At 40.6% G+C, this 20140-nt stretch overlaps 1 protein-coding gene across 1 annotated transcript in view; it reads right to left on the minus strand.

The window, feature by feature from the left end:
• Positions 1-9688: 9688 nt before the first annotated feature.
• LOC131419936 (solute carrier family 28 member 3-like) overlaps positions 9689-20140 on the minus strand; it is a 73770-nt gene continuing 63318 nt past the window's right edge. The window contains exons 19-24 of the mRNA XM_058565530.1: positions 17363-17531; positions 16768-16965; positions 12494-12575; positions 11665-11763; positions 11314-11434; positions 9689-10437 (exon numbers count right to left, since the gene is read on the minus strand). Coding sequence (XP_058421513.1) covers positions 10317-10437; positions 11314-11434; positions 11665-11763; positions 12494-12575; positions 16768-16965; positions 17363-17531 — 790 coding nt within the window. The 3' untranslated portion in view covers positions 9689-10316. The remainder of the gene's footprint in view (positions 10438-11313; positions 11435-11664; positions 11764-12493; positions 12576-16767; positions 16966-17362; positions 17532-20140) is intronic.

A 20140-nucleotide genomic window follows, 5' to 3' on the forward strand; every position in this document is an offset into this window, starting at 1 on the left:
TTTTGAGTGGGGCTATATGCCAAGAAAGGGGGGTCAGTGGGGATGGGAGACTGCAAGCTAAGGCATTGTGCTTGAAGGGTCTGGAACCTAGGAAGGTGTTGAGGGTTTGAAAGCTGGAGGGCTTGTGAGAGCGGGAGTGTCAGTGGAGAGGTCTAGGTTATCAGGACTGAGTCTAGGTTGGAAGGGTCAGGGCGGGATCCCAGATTGGGTGGATGGTCGGGAGTTAGCATTCAAACCTACTTTTGTTTTATTCGTACCCAATGAATCTGCTTTGGCAGTATAAAAGGCCACTGAAAAAATAGAAAAATCATTTTTAGTTGCAACTCTGGAACTAGAAAATTCATCTTTAATCAGATCAAGATATCCCTGTATGTCATTTACCACGGATTTTTACAAAGTGGATGTCAGTGGTTATATGAAATCCCACATAAGCCAAGTGCTGCTACCATCTTTCAACTACCTTCTTGATGGCCAGGAGAATCTAGGATTTTGATTATAGGTAGACTGGCTTTGTAGTGGAGAAATGTCCATTCAAAGATTGATCACTTGCTTTGCCCTGTGGCTTAGCATAAGACAGGAAACATTCTGTTGGGAGAGAAATCTCTATACATCTCGAGCATTTTTGTATATTTTACAAGGAACTAATCATGAATTTGTGTAAAGATTTGGCTGCAAGAATGTTTATTGCAGATGTGTTAATAATTGTGAAAAATGGGAAACATCCATAACAGCCAGCCATGGGAGACAGGTTGAATTATGGGACAGTCATACAATGGAACGTTCTGCAGCCACTTCAAAATGATGATGTAGAAGAATATTTAACAATATGCAAACATGTTCATGATATATTAAGGGGGGGAAAGCTGGCCTCAAAACAAATTGCTATAGTTTTCTCATTTTAAAAGTATTATACCCACACACGCGCACACACACACATTGAATGGCTATCTAACACAGATTGTTAGCACGCATTATATTTTTGTGATGGGATATAGGTAAAGTTTTTATTTTCTTAAGATTATGAATATTTTCTACAACAAATATGATTGATTACTTTACAATAAAACATTTTATAAAAGCTGTTATGAGAAGGGGTGGAGACAAAAACGCCTCAGAGTGCCTGTCCCAATACAGCTGCAACGGGCCAAAATAGGGGGCCACCTCCAGAACCTGAATCGCCGCCTTGTCCTCCCAGGCCCACACAGGCTCTGGCCAGTTGCTGGGGCAACTCTCTGGATCTCTGCCCTGTTCCTCGCTGTTGATGTCTGGACAGTGTCTGTGCTCTCCACCCAAGCAGAGGCACTTGCGAAAACCTATAACCTCAATAAATTCCCCTCAAGCTCATCACTGGTAAGAGGGAGGGGAAAGCATTTAAGAAATTTACTTTATCTTCAGGTCACCTGGGAGACCACCCCCTGCCAATTTTAGATGGAATATTGATTGAATTCTTTCTGGATACCTCAGTAGCTTTTAAGAAAGAACTTTCCTGAGTGTCCAGCTGCAGCCTCCTGTGAGCACTTTGTGCTTGTTTGAGGACTTTGGAGTCTATTGCTACGAAAACAAGTCAGACGGTGACAGGAGGACATTTCCTGATTCCCCAAAACACATTGTTTCCGTCTGTTTTGTTCTGTTTGGTTTAAGTAGATGCAGAAACGCTCACTTTCCGGATAAGCTGTTTTCCATGGCCAGACACTGATGAATGGATGGTCAAAGAGAGCAAATAATTCTCAACTGTTTGAGATTCTCAGACAGGGCAGGTTGAATTTTGATGGGTGAATTCTGATGAAAATTAGGGTCTTTGCTATGCACAAGTGCTTGTAAGAACTGGCCAACCTTTCCCATAAATGTGATTAAATTTATTATAGCTCCTAAGTAACAAAATTTTCAGCAGATGGCTGCCTCTACCTTGCAAATCTGTTATGATCAGAGCTCACCGGGTATGTGTATTAGGCTTTCCTACAATGCCTTCAAACCTCAAAGCGTTTTTTCTTTGTTTACATTTCTTGTATTTTTTTTTTCACTTTTTTTCTTTTTGGTGAGGAAGATTGGTCCTGAGCTAACATCTGTGCCAATCTTCCTCTATTTTATGTGTGTGACTCTGCCACAGCATGGCTTGATAAGTGGTGTTTAGGTCCGAGACCAGGATCCAAACCTGCAAGCCCCAGGCCACAGAGGCAAAAGGTATGAACTTAACCACTACACCACTGGGCCGGCCTCTCTTATAAGTTTTCATTCATATTCTTGGTCTATATCCCTATGAGGTCAAGTGCTAATGGAACTCTTACTTTTATTAGAGACGTAGAAAAGCCAAGTGGTTTTTCTCAAAATGCAGTACAGAGAAAGCGCCATTATGCAGCGTGTGGGAGCAGGTTAATCAACGTGCTATTCAACAGAGAGTGACCTCGTGGTGCTCCAGCTTAACTGTTATTCCTTTTTGAGGCTCATCATCACTGATCTTCCAGTTTGTGGCCTGAAGCCAACAATCTTGAAAATCCCTGTGAAGAACAACATAATTCAAGAGACTCGGCAAGATGATGAGGGAGAGAAAGGGCCATAAGTAGCAACCTCCCATGAGAGTGGACCATGTCTTCTTCACATTCCAGTTTATATTTCTGAGGCACGAAATATTCTGAAACACCTAAACAACATGTGGCAAATAGAAGTTTCTTTCAAAACCAAGTATTCTGCAAAAACTGAAAACAATCTAAATGTCCATCAAGAGTAGAATGGATTCATAAATGGTGGTTTATTCATACAATGGGATAATACTCAGCAATAAAAACAGAATGTCCTACTGGATAAAACTTAACTGCATTGTGCTGAATGAGAGAAGTGAGAGACAAAAGAGCATGTTTGATTCCATTTATATGGAGTTCTACCTGAACCACTTATCTGAACTAATCTCTAGGAAAAAGAAAATCAATCAGACTTAACTGAAGGATAGGGGGATGAGAGTGACTGGGAAGGGGCACCAGGGGACTTTCTAAAATGATGGCAATGTGCTCCATCTTGATTGGGGTGATAAATCACATGGGTGTATATGTTTGTGAAAACTGATCAGATTGTATACTTAAAATCTGCATTTACTGTGCATAAACTATACCTCAAAGAAGAGTGTCTTTTATAGCCTTTTTCTGTGAGGCACTCTTCTATGTGATCTAGATGATATAACTTATTTAATTCTCACAAAAATATGGGAGAGGATATATGTTTATTTGCATTTTACAGATGGGGAAACCAAGGCACAGAGAGGTTACATAAATATCTAAGGTAATGGAGCCAGCGTTTGAGGTGAGGATTTGAACACTAACAGTTCAGCTCCAGAGCTGGACGCTTAACTGCTGAATAATGCTTCCACACCTGCCAGAAGGAGCAACCAGCTTGTTGTTTTCCATTTCCTATTAAGAGCGACTCCAAATGTGATAGAACAATTGCTCATATGGGCAGAAAGAACCTGGTTATTTAAAATACACCTATTTATGTTGGGTTTGGGGTGCTTTTAATGATTCCATTTAGCTTCGACATGGACAATACTACTAAATTGCAGGCTGGCTTTGTAGATGATCAGGAAGGCCAGTCTCCTGAATTGTGTTTGCTAATTGTTGTATAACACAGTTAACGTAAGACAAGCAAAATCACGTGCCTGACGTTGCCAAGAAATGGAAAGTGAAAGTGATTCAGGCACTGGGCTTAAAAGAAGATTCATTCACTCCAGTTTGATAGTGGTAACTTATTGTATTGTTTATAATATGTAGAGAAAAATTAATAGTGACACCAAAGTGTTAACTGTGGCCAACTATGGGGAATGAGATTCTGGACACAGGAAATTTCCAGCTTCCCAATTATATTCTTGCGTATCATTTGCACTTTTTATTATGAGTATGCATTTTAGATGAGATTTTTAAAAAGTTTTTAACAGTGAACCAAGTAACTATTCCTGCTTATGTGAAGTTTGGCCATTTCGCAATATTCACTCATTCATTCGTTGAATAAACATTTACCAAATGTCTACTGGATGCCAGATTATAGGTACTGGAGATACATAGGATTTTGTAGGCTAGTGGTCAGATAGACATATGGGCAAACAATTATGAATGAGGCAGGCACTCTGCACTTGGAGGGATATAGATTAGACCAGAGAATACTGCCCCAGCTCTGCTTATGGCCATGGGTTTGGTGGCTCTACATGACTGGGGGGTGAGAGGAGTTGAAGCATTTGTGAAGGACCTAGGGTTCTGCCATCCTCTTATTTCATGAATATTACCAGAAGCATGCCCAGTGCATGGAAGATGTAGGGCTGATTCTACACGATAACACGGCTTGTAAGACATCAGTTTTTTCCTAATCCTAGTTTCTCATGGTAAAGGGGTTGGTTGTCAGTTGTCAGAGGACCCCATTTCAAGGTTGCCGTTTGAATGCTTTTCTCTGTTCCATGGCTACAGGCTGATCCTTAAAATCAGTCACTGTCTGCATTTTGCAAAAGGCATAATAGGTAACAGGGCTAGCTTGGTGCAGATTCTTTGTTTACTTTCTAGAGTCTCTTGAAATGAAATTGCCAAGTAGCCCACTAATGACCAGGGTTGAAAGCACTCATTCTACATCCAGGGGGCAGTCACCTTGCCTTTGTAATGTAAAGTATAATTATTATCAGAAACTTGTGCTGTCTTTATTTATTTATTTATTTTTTTTTTTGTGGGATGTTAGCCCTGAGCTAACATCCATGCTAATCCTCCTCTTTTTGCTGAGGAAGACTGGCTCTGAGCTAACACCTATTGCCAATCCTCCTCCTTTTTTTCCCCAAAGCTCCAGTAGATAGTTGCACGTCATAGCTGCACATCCTTCTAGTTGCTGTATGTGGGACGCGGCCTCAGCATGGCCGGAGAAGCGGTGCGTCAGTGCGCGCCGGGGATCCGAACCCGGGCCACCAGTAGCGGAACGTTCGCACCTAACCGCTAAGCCACGGGGCCTGTGCTGTCTTTAGAGTCAGAAAAAGAATGGGTAAGTGTATACTGTACTTCTTGCTTTAGTTTAAAACAAAGTAATTTTTAATTAAATTTTTAAATTAAGTAAGGGTTGTAAAAAGTAGCTTTTCTCAGGATCATATGGTTCATTAGCACCATATGGTGCACCTGTACCAGACATTTCTTCCTTAAGTCCTGGGCTCCCACATATTTAAATGTGAATGATTGCCTCCCCTTCCCCTGCTCCAGTACATTTAGGGTAATTTAATCCTTCCTTGCACACTGTGCCCTTCAATACCCTCCTTATAAGCATGCCTGATTTTGGAACTGTTCTGTAACTGGAAGTCAGCCTCACTGGGCAAGTGCACGTCTTAAGCTCTTCACAGTGGCCTATCAGCCTAATTAAACTACAGAAATATAAAGCAATTAATTAGAATCATTGGCAAAATGAATGCATGTTAGTAATCTCTGTAGTTACAGAGACCTTCTCACTCAGATCCAACTGTGTGGATGTGCTGATTTTACCAATGGGAAAAAAATCAAAGAAAATTCTCCATATCCCCTGATTCCAATCTTTTCTTGGCTGAGACCCTAAGGCCTCTGCAGGGTCAGAAAATTTATTTATAACCATAGTTTCTGGCTTTGGGAGAGAAATGACATTTCTGCCTACCTCTACTTTTGCAAAACAATGGAAAACAACAAGGAGAATAGAAGCCGAATAGCAAACTGCCATCTTCATTGAAATTAGGAAAAATTATATCTGAACCCATAATATCATGTTGGAAAAAGAGTTTTCAGATACATGAAAACTGTATGAGTGTGAAGATAGACACAGAGAGAAGGCTAGGGGCTTCAAATTTCATGGGAAGACTAGACAAAGTACAGAATTCTTCAAAATAGATGACACAGGTTGGGCTTGAAACATAGTCTGGCTGCGTAGACTGGCAGCAACATGCTATCAGCCCTCAGAGACCTCAGACAACCGAGCAAACACACAGGAAACACACGGACACTCCCTATTGCCGTCTTAGAAGACTATGGGTGGGCGGGTGGAGGATAAACTGTGGGGAACAAACAGCCCTCCACCTTCTCTGTCAGCTAAAGAAGAGTGAAGACACCACCACATTCCAAAAACCTCCATCAAGTCGTTTCGCTGGGAGGAGGGACACTTCCAGCCAGCCCAGAGCCACTCAGCACATTCACAGGGGATTGAGAAGGTTCTGGAGGCAATAAGCCCACAGTGCTCACCAGCTCATTCACTTGGTCCTTACCTTTACTGTCTTTTCTCATATGGCTCAGGAATAGTAACCCCCTCCTCAGTTCAAGGATGGACAATATTAAAAAAAGAAATGAGCGTGGGACTTACGTGTACATGTTGCACTAAGAATATCACACGTACACACAGAGGTAGATGAATAAAACAAATCAGAAAGGTTATACCACAAAGCAGATGAAAATTAAGACAACATATTTTTCTAAGAAGCAACCTCGCAACATATATTAATACCAAATATATACACACACTTCAATTCACCTAGGAAATGATCCTATAGAATTTCACTGTCCACTATGGTAGCCACTAATACTTGAAATATGGAACTATTTCATATATGGAACAAAGGCCCTAAAATTTTAGTTTAAAAATGATACTCATTTCAGTTAGAAATGGAAGTTTCCATTGGAAAACTTTTAAGCATGTTTGGAACAATCTGGATGTATAAATTGACTTTTTAACTTGTAAATTTTATAAAATCTAAGTACAGCTCAAGTTTGCCAGTGAAAACATAGTGTCTCAAGATTTGCTCTAACTATAAAATATACGTTAGATTTTAAAGACTTAATTCAATAAATAAAATGTAAAATATCTCATTGAAATAATATCTTGGATATATTGGGTTAAATATATTCTTAAAATTAACTTTACCAGTTTCTTTGCACTTTTTTAATGTGGCTACTAGAAAATTTTAAATTACATGTGACTTGCATTACATTTCAATCAGACAGCACTGCTCAAGAAAATAAAACAGCAGTATGTAAAGTAAATGGACAAACACTGTTCCAAGTAGCCAAAAAACAAAACAAAAGCAAACTGGAAACAAAGCGAATGCTTGTCCATCGAGGAATGGCTCATACATACACGTAATACCTCATGGGCTATTATGAAACCTTTGAAAAGAATAAAGTTTTGCCAGTGGACTTGACTATCCACAAAGCATTGTTGTAGAAGAAAAGTAAACTACATAGAAACGTGAGTGATCCCAGTACAGACTGTCACCAACTTTAACGATGGTTCAACTTATGATGTTTTGACTTTACGATGGTACAAAAGTGATACACATTCAGTAGAAACTTTACTTTGAATTTTGAATTTTAATCTTTTCCCAGGCTAGCGATATGCAGTACGATACTCTCGTGATGCTGGGCTGCAGGAGCGAGCCACAGCTTCCATCAGCCCCGCGATCACGAGGGCAAACAACCAATACTCTTACAACCATTCTGTACCCAGAAACCACTGTTTTTCACTTTCAGTACAGTATTCAACAAATTACATGAGATATTCAACACTTTATTATAAAATAGGCTTTGTGTTACATGATTTTTCCTAACTGTAGGCTAATGTAAGTGTTCTGAGCATGTTTAAGGTAGGCTGGGCTTTGATAAGGTTCAGTAGGTTAGGTGTATTAAACGCATTTTTCACTTAGGATATTTTCAACTTCTGATGGGTTTGTAAGGAAGTAACCCCACTGGAAGCAGGGGAAGAACTTATTGTAAAACTACCATCCCAATCATCAATACATGGATATGTTTGTAAATATGACTTGAACACGAAAATGTACAGAAAAAAATTACAGTGATGTTAAAAATCATGAAGTTATTTCACCTGGGTTACCTGTGTGTGGTGGGCCAGGGGCAGGAGAGAGGAGGAGGGAAACAAGTAGAAAGAAAATAAAATGTCTAACTCCCTCCCATCCCTAGTATGTATAGTATCTCATTTATGTAGAATTGTACACACACACACACACACACTAAGAGGAAGAGAAAGATAGAGCTAGAAGTATATAAGGACTTGTAGGAATTCCCAAAGTGTATTGCCAAGTGAAAAGAAGTTGAAGGTGATATGTAAAGGGCTCATTCTATTTTTGTAGAAAGAAAAATTCCCAATATTCTTATTTAAGTTTGGAGAAAGGTGCACATACTAATTAACAATAATAATCTCAGGGGTGTGTGGTACTAGAAAGAGAGCTGGGGTGAACAGGGTAGGGAGAAAGATATGTGCATGTGTATAATATCATCACTTTTTATTACAAATGGATGTTACTTTTTGATGAAAAAGAAGAAAATAGTAAAAGAAGGGCAGTAATTAAGTTTTCCTTGAAATAAAAAAAAAAAAAAAATAAGAGCTCAGAGAAGAGCTAGAAACATCCAAGGAATAGTAATGGCAACAGACAGAATTTGAAAATTAGTTGGCCAGAGAGGCACACTAGAAACAGCAAAAAGGTTCTCCCAGAAAGAGATTAGGAATAAAACAGAATAGAAAAATGTAGAGTTAAAAGGAGAAAGAAGAGTTAGAAAAATAACAGCAATAGCAGACAAAGGAGAACCGACATATGAATAATTGGCATCCCTGACACACTATGCCACAGGCTTTTATGAAGGCTGACAACAGAACACTAAGAAGAGAGAGAAAAGACATGTAAATACATTTTCCTAAAATAAAGTCTAAATACTGAAGGGACGCACTGAGTTTCAAGAAAAATTTGATACAAATGATCAATAATTAGAAATATCCTAGTATATTGTACTTCAGAGATAAAGAGTCCTTTGGGCATTTAGCTCCCTCCTTCACCACCACCACCGTTGCCAAAAAAAATAAATAAATCAACTATTTACACATGGATTTAAAAAAATTACTCCTGTGCATGAACAAAAACAAAAACATATAAATTACTTAAGGTATTCCAAAACCTTTTCCACATGCTTTCTTTTGTGAATCACCTTTTAATACAGTCATTACTGTTTGTGTTTTCTCACAAAATGTGGTCTGTATCCTTTTAAGGGTATTGATGATGAGCATTTCATTAAAGAGCATTCCAGAAATTGTTTCTGGAATTTTCTTCTGAGACACATTAAGTCTCAGAACCCATTCAGGTCCTCGTTTGATATCCATTAAGGAAGTTTGATGCTGATGCTCTTCTGGAAGTATCAATGGAAGGTTTTCAGATCTCAACCAAGACTTAATTTATTCTTCAAATGATCCTTATGTGACTTTTTGATTCAAGAGTTGCACCATTTTCCAGTCTTGTCGCCAGGAACATATCCAAATTTGCACACGAATAGGCTTACAGTTATGCCCTATAACAGGCTGACTTCTTAAAGGGAGATATGGATATTATGTACCCATGTGGTATACCATATTATTTCTTCAAAACATTCACTATCCCTCTGACAAGATAAATCATCTATGGCCATTGACTCATGCTTGTCACATGACTAGCTTTGGATAACGGAGTGTAGTGGAAGTGAAGGGTGTCACTTGTGAGCAGAAGTTTTAAGAGCCATCGTGTGGTCCCCACCTTTCTTTTCCTTCTCCCATAAGACCAATGTGCCCCACATCTGGACTGGTCCTTTAGCCTGGGTCCTAGACATAAAGACAACATGGAGTATGGCCAAAATTGACCCTCAGTAAACACATAATATGAGTGAAAAGTAAACTTGTAAGCCACCAAGGTTTTTGAATTATTTATTACTGCAGTATAGTTCAGCTTAAGCAGACTGGTATAAGTTTAAGCACACAGGACTTAAAACCTAGCTTTGGAATGGTCTAGGCACTCTCCTGAAGGACTCCTGACTTCTGCAGGACTTCCTCAGGGCAGAGAATGAGTGGGTGATATGTGATCGGTCCTCCTCCATGTGAGATTCAAGTTTAGGCTATTTCAGGTCAGCCAGCGTGAATGCAGAGAGACTTCACCTGAGACGTTTTTAAAATGAGTCACTCTGGAGTACTTAGAGACTCACAGTGGGTTGGCTGAGTCGTAGCCCAGTTGTGGTGAGCCATCATTTATACTTGTGTTCTGGTTAAATGTTCTGAAATTCTAAGGTCAGAAAACATTTTTGGGACTGGAGACACCATCTCACTTTGGGACACAATAGTAGTTCTCAGCAGGGAAGGGGCTGAGGAGAGGAGGAAGATGCTCTAGATCTGAAGGGTTTACTCCTATTTTTCTTCTTTCCAGTTAAAGCTGATTCCATGATGGAAGTATCAATCTGTGGAGAACAGCTTTTCTTTTTCTCCCCAAAGCAGAAAGGTTAGTATCTGTACTTAGAGTTCTGTTGGAGAACTGGCTGAACTCAAAATTAATTAGGGATCCAACTGCAGTTCAATGCTGGTGAAATCAACAATTCACAGCAGTTCTTCAAAGAATACAGGCTGTGGTCCTCTCCTGGGATGACTTCCCCGGGACCCTTGGCAACAGTGCTGGTAGAAAGTGGAATGAAACAGTTAGCTCAGCTTTAGAAGATGGAAACAGTAGATGAGCAGAAGATGACACATTAAAATAGCATAGGACTGGGAGATGATATCCCCCCTCACACTCAGGTTAGGGTGGGTTAAGGACAGAGGCACCAAAGAATTAGTTTTGACTCTCAAATCCTGCTTGGCCTCAAGGACTCCCCCTATTTCCTCCAGAATAAACAAAGAAAGGATAGAATTCATTGGTATAAAACGCTTGCACATTAAGAAGGGCAGATGGGGTGGGCTAGTGATTTTACCAATAGAAACTGTAGAGGGTGGGGGTGGCTGGCATGGGTCACTGGCAGCCCCTCATCCACCATAGCCCATCACCATCACCATGTTGTCGGGACAGCCTGCACTGCTTGATCCCCTTGAAAGGGAGGCAGCACCTAGTAACTAGTACTAGAATACTACAGTACTAGTTAAGGGCATGGGCTCTGTGGGTGGAAAGACCCAAATTTTCTTGGGTCTTTGTATCTCGATTGTGCTTGCGCTCATTTTGCTTGGGTCAGTGACATAGCCTCCCCAAGTCCTGATTTTACACAATGCTTAAAAAAGCAATAGTGCCTGACATAGACAGTGTTTGCATGATGTAAGTGAGTTAATTCATACCAAGTGCCTAATACATAGCAAGGGCATATGAAATGCTTGAGGGGCACTAGATAGTTATGGGTCTTAGCTGAGAAAAGTCAAAATGAAAGGTGGCTAGAATTGCCACACAAGTTCTTATATTTAAATAATGTAAGAGTTACGAAGTTATAAAAATATGTGGAAGGGGTCTTTAGGTCTAATTTTTAATTAATAACTGATAGAAAGAAGTTATAATCAAGAACACAATACCTGCTCAATAGACTCTGGCAACAAGACACTACATCAGTTGTGTTTTTAGGTGAGCTGGAGTGGAAGGCGTTCTCTAAAAACTGATGGCAGTTGATGTCTACAGGAGTGCTGGAGAGTATGCCTAGAAGTGGAACAGAGCGCCACTGATTTTATTAATTAACAAAGTCACTGAACTCTCCTTCTGTTCTTAGCTTCTCCACCACGCTCCACACATTTTGCTCATAAAAGGCTTAACAGCAGCTCTGTCTCTCAGCTCTCTGCACAGCATACGCTGCATATGCGGGTTGGAGGCACTGCCCCCCTGAAAGCTGCGGGCACAGGGAGACAGGACACAAACACCGGAAGCAGTACCTGCGATGCAGGCTGTCATGAAGCTGGCGATGGTCCCTGCAATCAGAGCTCTCACTGCCCCTGAGGCGATGTCATGCTTTCTGGAAGGAGCCATGGATGCTGGGTAACACAGAAGCAAGTAAGAGAGGTTAATGTTGAGGCTTATTGATTAGAATTCCAAATTCCCAGGCTCTGAGAATTGTTCTGGGGCTGGAGTCTCAGATCAGCTGACTTTTCCTTTTCTTAAAACTTAGCTGGGAAATTCAAGATTGAAGAGCTTAGTGATGAGTTCCACATCCAGAGAAGTTCTCTGGTGTGGGACGAAAAGAAGTTTGTCCACAGCGAAAGGCCCAGAGACTTCCATTCTCTACAGAAAAAACAAGTCCTAAGTTTCATCTAAAGGGCTCGCACAGCATGTTGAGGGCTGGGCAAGGCAAATGCATCACAAGGGAGGATCCAAAACATCTGCCACTCATCTGTCACCATCCACTTCTATGCCCATGGCAGACACCACTAATTAATCACAGCATTTTCCCACAACTTCCATTGGATCTCAGAATCCTTCTCCAGGTGGCCATTATAAATCTATTGGAACTGGCATGCAAAGTGGAACCTATGTGTCACCCCTGGCTGGAGAAGCACCAGTACATTTGGGCAAATCCTTCCTGATGTTAGCTTGGGTCTACGTAGGGAAACTATACTGCAGAGCAGGGATAACAAATAGACCCCAAAGGATTTACAGCTCTTGCAGGGCCTTCTTTTCCTGACCTGAATAATGTCACAGAGCAACCTGGAGATCAGAAGCGTGTTTACACCACATCTGTTGTTGAAGAATATTCTTTTCACTTACTGAGTCCGCGGATTGCTATTCCTAGGGAAACGATATTGGCAAAGTCACAGAGAGCATAAGTGGCAATTGTCTCAGAACGAATCTGTAAATAAGCATAAACACATGGATGCATACATGGTGTGACCCAGCTTAGTAAATCTGACACCCTAACCGTGCTTCCTATTCTGACTAGGGGATCAATACTGACAGATAATTGTACAGTGAGTGGTGTCAAACACCTGTTGCTTCCTAGACTCTTTTTTTCCATCTCCCCTTGAATTTCGATGGAGAGAAAGGGGCTGTGTGGAGTCAGAGACTCTCTACAAAGGAGTTGGAACTGGTAGTCTTGGCCTCTACAAATGTTGCTTTCTGCTCAATGATAATTTTAATAGTCAGCGTGACCTGGCCACCTGCTATAATGTGCCAGGCAGAGGACCAGCTGCTGAAGAAACAAAATGTGTCCCAGAAAATATTCACATTTATTTGACAAAGGATTTATTCAGAATTTATAAAGAACTGTTATAATTCAGTAATAATAAGACAAGCACCTAATAAATGAATAAACAGATTTCACAAAAGATACGCAAATGACCAATAAGCACATGAGAAGATGTTTGACAGCATTAGTCACCAGCGAAATGCAAGTTAACACAATGAGATACCCCTACACATCTACTAAAATGGCTAAAAACATGGACAACAATAAGTGTGGGTGAGGACGTGGAGCAACTAGAACTCTTGTACATTGATGGTGAGAATGTAAACTGGCACAGCCTGTTGGTAAAATACAAACATACACGACAGTTTCTTATCAACTTAACATCCACTGCCTGCAGGAGCCAGCAATCTCACTCCTAGGGATTTTGCCAGGAGAAATAAACACATATGCCCACAAGAGGATTGCACATGTATATTTATAGCAGCTTTATTCCTAATAGTCCCAAGTTGGAAATAATCCAAATGTCCTTCAACAGGCAAATGGATAAACAAATTTTGGATTTCCATAAACTAGAATACTACTACATGCAACAATATGAAGGCTGAGTCCATTCACATGATATTCTAGAAGAAGCTAAACTAATCTATCGTGAAAGAAAGATCATTGGGTGCCTGGGACAGGGTCAGGGTCGGGGTGGGGGGCTACTGACTACAACTGGCCATGAGGAAGGTTTTCTAGGTGTGATGGAAACGTTCTACATCTTGATTGTGGTCGTGGTTACACACGTGACACATTTGTCAAAACTCACATGGACACCAAAAATGGGCCTTTTTTGCATGTAAATCATATGTAAAAACGATATAATGTAAAAGGAATCTTATTAGTAAAAAGGAAGCTCACAGATACCACAGAAGCCCTTTCACTCTGGCCATGGTTTGTGTTTGCCTTTCTTTGTTCCTCAGCTCTGACTGTCCCATAGGAATATTAGGTGCCCACTTGGAAGTGGGAGAATGGACTGTGCTCTCACAGGGTCCTGAGAAGGCGGAAGGTGACTTTGTAGAAGTGTGAGCATGACCCCCCGCCTCTGAAGCCAAGAGGTGCTGCTCAGGCTAGATAGTTCTTTCTCAGGTTGAAGGACGGACTCCATGAGGCTTGGAAGATCCAGTGCACTTCGTTGTTCACCAGAGGCACCCCCAATCTGGCAAAGGCACCCACACAATTGAGGCAGTAATTTTTTTCCCCCCAAATCCTGAAAACTCGACGATTTGGTTCAAAGAACAAACCAGGGCAATGCTACATTTAAAACTGGCAGTGCCTTTTCTTTCACTAACCGGGTTTTTTAAAGCTCACACTCAAGACTCAAGTGGTCATGGTAAGTTTTTGTTGATAAGGCCCCTCTTCTTTTCAGGGTTTCTGAAAACTCCTTTGTTGATGTTTTCATTCAGTGTGTGCACAGCAGGCAACGAAAAAATGTTTCACGTATTTGAGCAGTCCACTGTTTCTGGAAACTCATCCTCATCCCCTGCTCTGGCTAGTGCTTTTCATTGTTCTATTGGCTTCAGAAACAGTCAAGCTTATTAAGAGACCACGGGGAGGGAGATGGCATAAAGCACTAGAGACTCCTCTTTCTCCTTTCTGGGGATCTCTGGAGGAGGGACACAGATGTGGTCACACAGGGTTTTATAATAAGAGGAAAAGGAGGCTGGGATGATTCCCGTTTGTCTTTGCCCATAAATGTGCAAGATTACGTGATGGAAAGAACTGCAGTAGGAAATTAATAATACATCCTACAGCTCTCCTCGCACATGAACAAAGATGCCATATGTACAAGGACAGGCATTGTAGCACTACTTCCAATAGCAAAAAATTGGTAAGAGTGTTCATCGACAAGGGACTGGTTAAAATAAATTATGGTGTGCTCATACAACAGGATACTATGTCACAGGCGCTGGTACGGAAAGGCATTCAAGATATCTTATCAAGTGCAAGGAGCAAGGCTAAGAACAGTGAGCATAATATGGTACAGGGAGAGGAGCTGAGTGGCAGGGAAATAGGGAGGATGACTCGCTTTTCCCTCTATGCCTTTTTGTACCTTTTGAATTCTGTACCATGAAATGTATTACGTGTAAACAAAGAAACAAACATGCAAGTATTATCTTTAAGAACGAGAAACTGGAGTAATAAAGTGCGACATAGACCTTCTGATCTCTTACCTTAGATGGAGGTCAGCAATGGGCATAATTCAATGGATAACACTGGGTTTTTGCCTCATGGACCCAGATCTTACACTTCAATCATGTGGTACCTTTTCCCGGAGACTGTTGGGATACTCCCACCACTTCTTGGTTGGTAAACGGAAATTGCAGGGACCCATCTCCATTTTGTTGATTATAAATAAGAAATTGGGAAAAAACAAAATGCTTTTCCCATGATGATTCAAGAATAACAGAAGCCATTGAGCTCATATTCCTAAACGTCCTCTGAGCTCCTGCCCCTGGTTGGGCTCGCCCCCAACCCGAATCAGCTCCACTGTCCTGTCTCTATCCTCTTAATAACCTGCTCACAAACCTGCTCAGCACTGCCAGAACTGTGAGCTTGCTTTGCTCATTAACAAAACTGTTTTCTCCTGGCAACTGGCAGTTGGGGATGACCAACATTTCACTTAATTTAGCCTATTGTTTCCTTTTGGCAGGGAAGCTGGTTTGTGGCGGCATCCAGAGAATGAGGACATTTGGCCAAGCCCCACTGCGTGGTCAGCTGAAGAATGAACGTTGGAGAAACGGGAGACCTACAGAGACACTGTTCATATCAGAGGTGTGGGCCAAATGCCCCTCATGATAGCACACAAATCAGCACTCTCCTGGAGTATGCTGTTATTCCGTGTAATACGTGGGAGTAAATTTGCATGTTTGGTCTTGGGAGGCTGGGAGAGTGGTGGGCTGTTCAGACTGGGCCGTCTCAATTAGAAGCTTGGGCAGCATGCTTCCCCTCCCCTGTCCTTTTAAAGCCCAGTATGTGCCTAAGACATTAATTCCAAATGGATTGTTTCCATGGGTAATGGTGGCGGACAGAAATGTTCACCATTTCCCTAAGAGTTCGCATGTGTGACAATTCTTTCTATTCTTCAGGAAAATAAAAGGTGGAGACTCAGCTGCAAATATGGCCTAAGTAATAGCCTCTCCTGAGTTCCCTTATCCCATCCAAGGCCAAGCAGACATGAGCATCTCCTTGCAGGCTGTTGACCTGAAGTCCTGACATAGTTATGGGGTGCTCGTCTCAAAGGTTCAGACCAGAGACGCTGAGCTCCGTCTCTTCCCTCATGTACCTGGAGAGCAGCGACTGCGTCTCACCACTGCTTTAGCATGTCCAGGCACTATGTTGCATTTAGGCGGTTTCTCAGAGTTCCTGGAATTCCTTAAGCTGAAAGGAAGAGCCCTTCATGATCATTAGACTATGAGTCCCATGAGGGCAGAGGCCTCGTCACTTGTTCAATGCTGAGGCCTCAGTACCTAGGTACATTGCACACAGAAGGCATTCATAAATGTTTGTTGATGGATTGATTCCAGCTCATATGACTCTGGGTTTGGATCCACAGAGCTCAACAGTAAATGATCACAGTGGTAAGGATTAGCTGTGCTTCTCCACACACACACACAGACAAGGATTAAGTCAACATCACTGAAAATTATGAGGCGCTATGTTCATTATGAGCTCCATGAGCTCTGGGATTTGGAGTCTGTTTTGTTCCTCAGTATATCCCAAACGCCTGGCCTGACACACAGAGGCACTAGTAACTATTTGATGAGCGCATGTACGTGATAAAGAAGTGCACTGAAAAATCAAAATATTTACTCACCGACATATACTGCTGCACACCATTCACAAATTTGGGTCCAGCCTCTTCCCTTAAATACACCATTTTTGAGAGGCGCTCATAGGCCACAATTTCAGTGAAGAATATCTTATAACCTATGAGTTTGGCAACCATGAAGCTGTCTTGCCAGTTCACTCCCATCATGAAGGAAAAGGGCATGAAGATATAGGAGCATATTATCTACAAAAACCAAAAATAGACACTTTATTAGAGTAGTGATTTGCTCCCATTCTTCTCCCTAACCCTCATGACAGGATTGTTCCCACCCCCTCTGTGTCTCCTGTAGACACAGAAATCCCTTCACATGCCCTTGTCCATCTTTATCCATTAGGAGTCAAGGTTGGAATTGAGTCATTTGAAGTAACCTGGATTCTCAGGATGGAGAGAATGATTGTTGGGGGAATGAGGGTGATGGGAGACAGAGAAAGAGGGTGGGAAGATGGGGGATACATGATAGGACTGTGCATTGTGTAAGAGTGCACTGGAGGCAGTTAGGGCAGCCGATTCACGAACCCATTTTATTTTTAAACAAAGATAGGCAGAAACAAAATGGAGGAGAAGCATGATAGAATTATACCTCAAAACTCAGTTGTGAGTAGTCAAACATGTTTCCAAACCAGGACAGGGCTGCATCCACAAAAGACAACAGGGCCAGGAAGGCAATGAGACCCACAGCAATGTGTGCCACCAAGGAGATGGTTGAGGATGCTCCCTGTGATGCGGCTTCTAGAAGATTCCTCGAATCACTTTATCAAAAAATAGCAATGGCAGAATTACCAAGGAGTTGTCAGTGGATGGACATCACAGGTGTAGAAATGGCATGAACAGAGCTCATTCATAGAGATGTCCATGCCTTGGTCGAAATACTCACCTGAATTCCATGAAATCATGACAGAGTTTATAATTGCTGAGTGTAGGTGAAGGGCATAGGGGTGTCTGTTATACTACTCTTTTAATTTGGGGGCATTTGTAACTAAAAATTAGTAAAAGATATGAATACTGTAGGTTTCAAAAATTACATGTAACGGTACCTATCAGAGAATATTTATAAAATGTTCATGGTATAAGAATTAATAATTCAAGGAAGGCCTGAAATCCATCACCTAAGAAATGGATTGTCACCCTTACCTTTGAGTCCCCCACCCTGTGCCTTTCCTTAATATCATCCTCTTCTCTTCATCTCAGAGGTACCTGGCTCCCTAAGTTGCTTATCATTCCCTTTCTTTCCAATCTCCCTATGTGTCTGCATCCATAAATAATGTGTTGTGTAGGTTTACACATTTGCTAACTTTATAAGTGGAATCACACATATTCCATATATATATATTCTCTGACAACTTGCTTTTTCATTCATGGTTATATCTTTCCCTCCATACAAACAAGAGATGAATCTCAGAAACATATTGGTTGATGGATTCTGTTATTTAATGAAATACTTTTGAACATCCTAAATCCCTTAGTCCTTTAGACCTTTTTTTCTTTGTTTTGCACAGGGCAAAAGAAAATGAACCGAAGAGGGGTTAAGGATACCTATAACACAGCTTCTTTCCCTATTATATAAGACACTTCCAGAAATGGTCATCCTATAGTTTTGCAACAGTCTTAAATCAAAGCTAAATGAACACCACACTATATTGAAAATAAAATATCAACATTGAAGTCAAGGAAATGTAATGACATTCAGGTATTTAGAAAGGTTTTCACCCAAAGCAATTTTGAGAAAGAAGAACAAAGCTGGAGGCACCACCCTCTCTGATTTCAAACTATACTACAATCTATATAGTAATCAAAATAATATGGTACTGGCACAAAAACAGACACAGAGATCAATGGAACAGAATAGAGAGCCCAGAAATAAATCCCTGCGTATATGGTCAATTAATCTATGACAAAGGAGGCAAGAATATACCAGGGGGAAAAGACAATCTCTTCAACAAATGGTGTTGGGAAAACTAGACAGCTACATGCTAAAAGAATGAAATGAAGACATTTTCTTACACCATATACAAAAATAAATGTAAAATGGATTAAAGACTAGAATGTGAGACCTGAAACCATAAAACTCTTAGAAGAAAACATAGGCAGTCAGCTCTTAGACATTGGTCCTAGCAATATTTTTATGGATCTATCTCGTCAGGCAAAGGCAACAAAAGCAAAAATAAACAAACGGAATTACATCAAACTAAAAAGCTTTTGCACAGTGAAGGAAACCATCAACGAAAAGAAAAGGCAATCTACCGAATGGGAGAAGATATTCGCAAATGATAGATACAATAAGGGGTTAACATCCAAAATATATAAAGAACTCATACAACTTAATACAATATAAACAAAAAGTCCAATTGAAAAATGGGCAGAGGTCATGAATAGACATTTTTCCAAAGAAGACATACAGATGGTGAACAGACATGTGAAAAGATGCTCAACATCACTAATGTCAGGGAAATGCAAATCAAAACTACAATGAGTTATGACCTCACACCTGTCAGAAAGGCTATTATTAAAAAGACAAGAAGTAAGTGTTTGTGAGGATGTGAAGAAAAGGGAACTCTTGTACACCGTTGCTGGGAATGTAAATTGCTGCAGCCACTATGGAAAATAGTATGGCGATTCCTCAAAAAATTAAAAATAGAACTGCCATACAATCCAGCAATTCTACTTCTGGGTGTTCATTCAAAGAAAATGAAAACACAAATTCAAAAAGATGTACACACCCCTATGTTCATTGTAGCATTAGTTACAATAGCCAAGTGCCCATCGATAGATGAATGGATATAGAAGATGTGGTATATATATACAATGGAATATTATTCTGACATTCCAAATATTCCAAAATGGAAATCTTGCCATTCGTGGCAACATGGATGGACCTAGAGGGTATTATGCTAAGTGAAATAAGTCAGACAGAGAAAGACAAATACTGTATGATTTCACTTATATGTGGGATCTCAAAAACAAATGAATAAACACAGCGAAACAGAAGCAAACTCATAGACATGGAGAACAAAGTGATAGTCGATAGAGGGGAGAGGGGTGGGCGAAATAGGCGAAGGGGATTAAATGGTACAAACTTCCAGTTTTAAAATAAATAAGTCATGGGGATGTAGTGTACAGCATAAGGAATATAGTCAATAATATGGTGATAACTTTATGGTCACAGATGGTTACTAGACTTGCTGTGGTCATCATTTCATAATGTATATAAATGTCAAATCACTATGTTGCCCAACTGAAACTAATATTGTATGTCAGCTATACTTCAATGAAAAAAAGAAGTTTTCAAGGGTTGAACAAGATTTATTTGGATGAAGTCTAATAGTTGCTGGGAAATTAAGTTCACTTTAATACCATAATT

Source organism: Diceros bicornis, chromosome 22 (assembly GCF_020826845.1).
Source record: "Diceros bicornis minor isolate mBicDic1 chromosome 22, mDicBic1.mat.cur, whole genome shotgun sequence".
NCBI classification, from domain to species: Eukaryota; Metazoa; Chordata; class Mammalia; order Perissodactyla; family Rhinocerotidae; genus Diceros; species Diceros bicornis.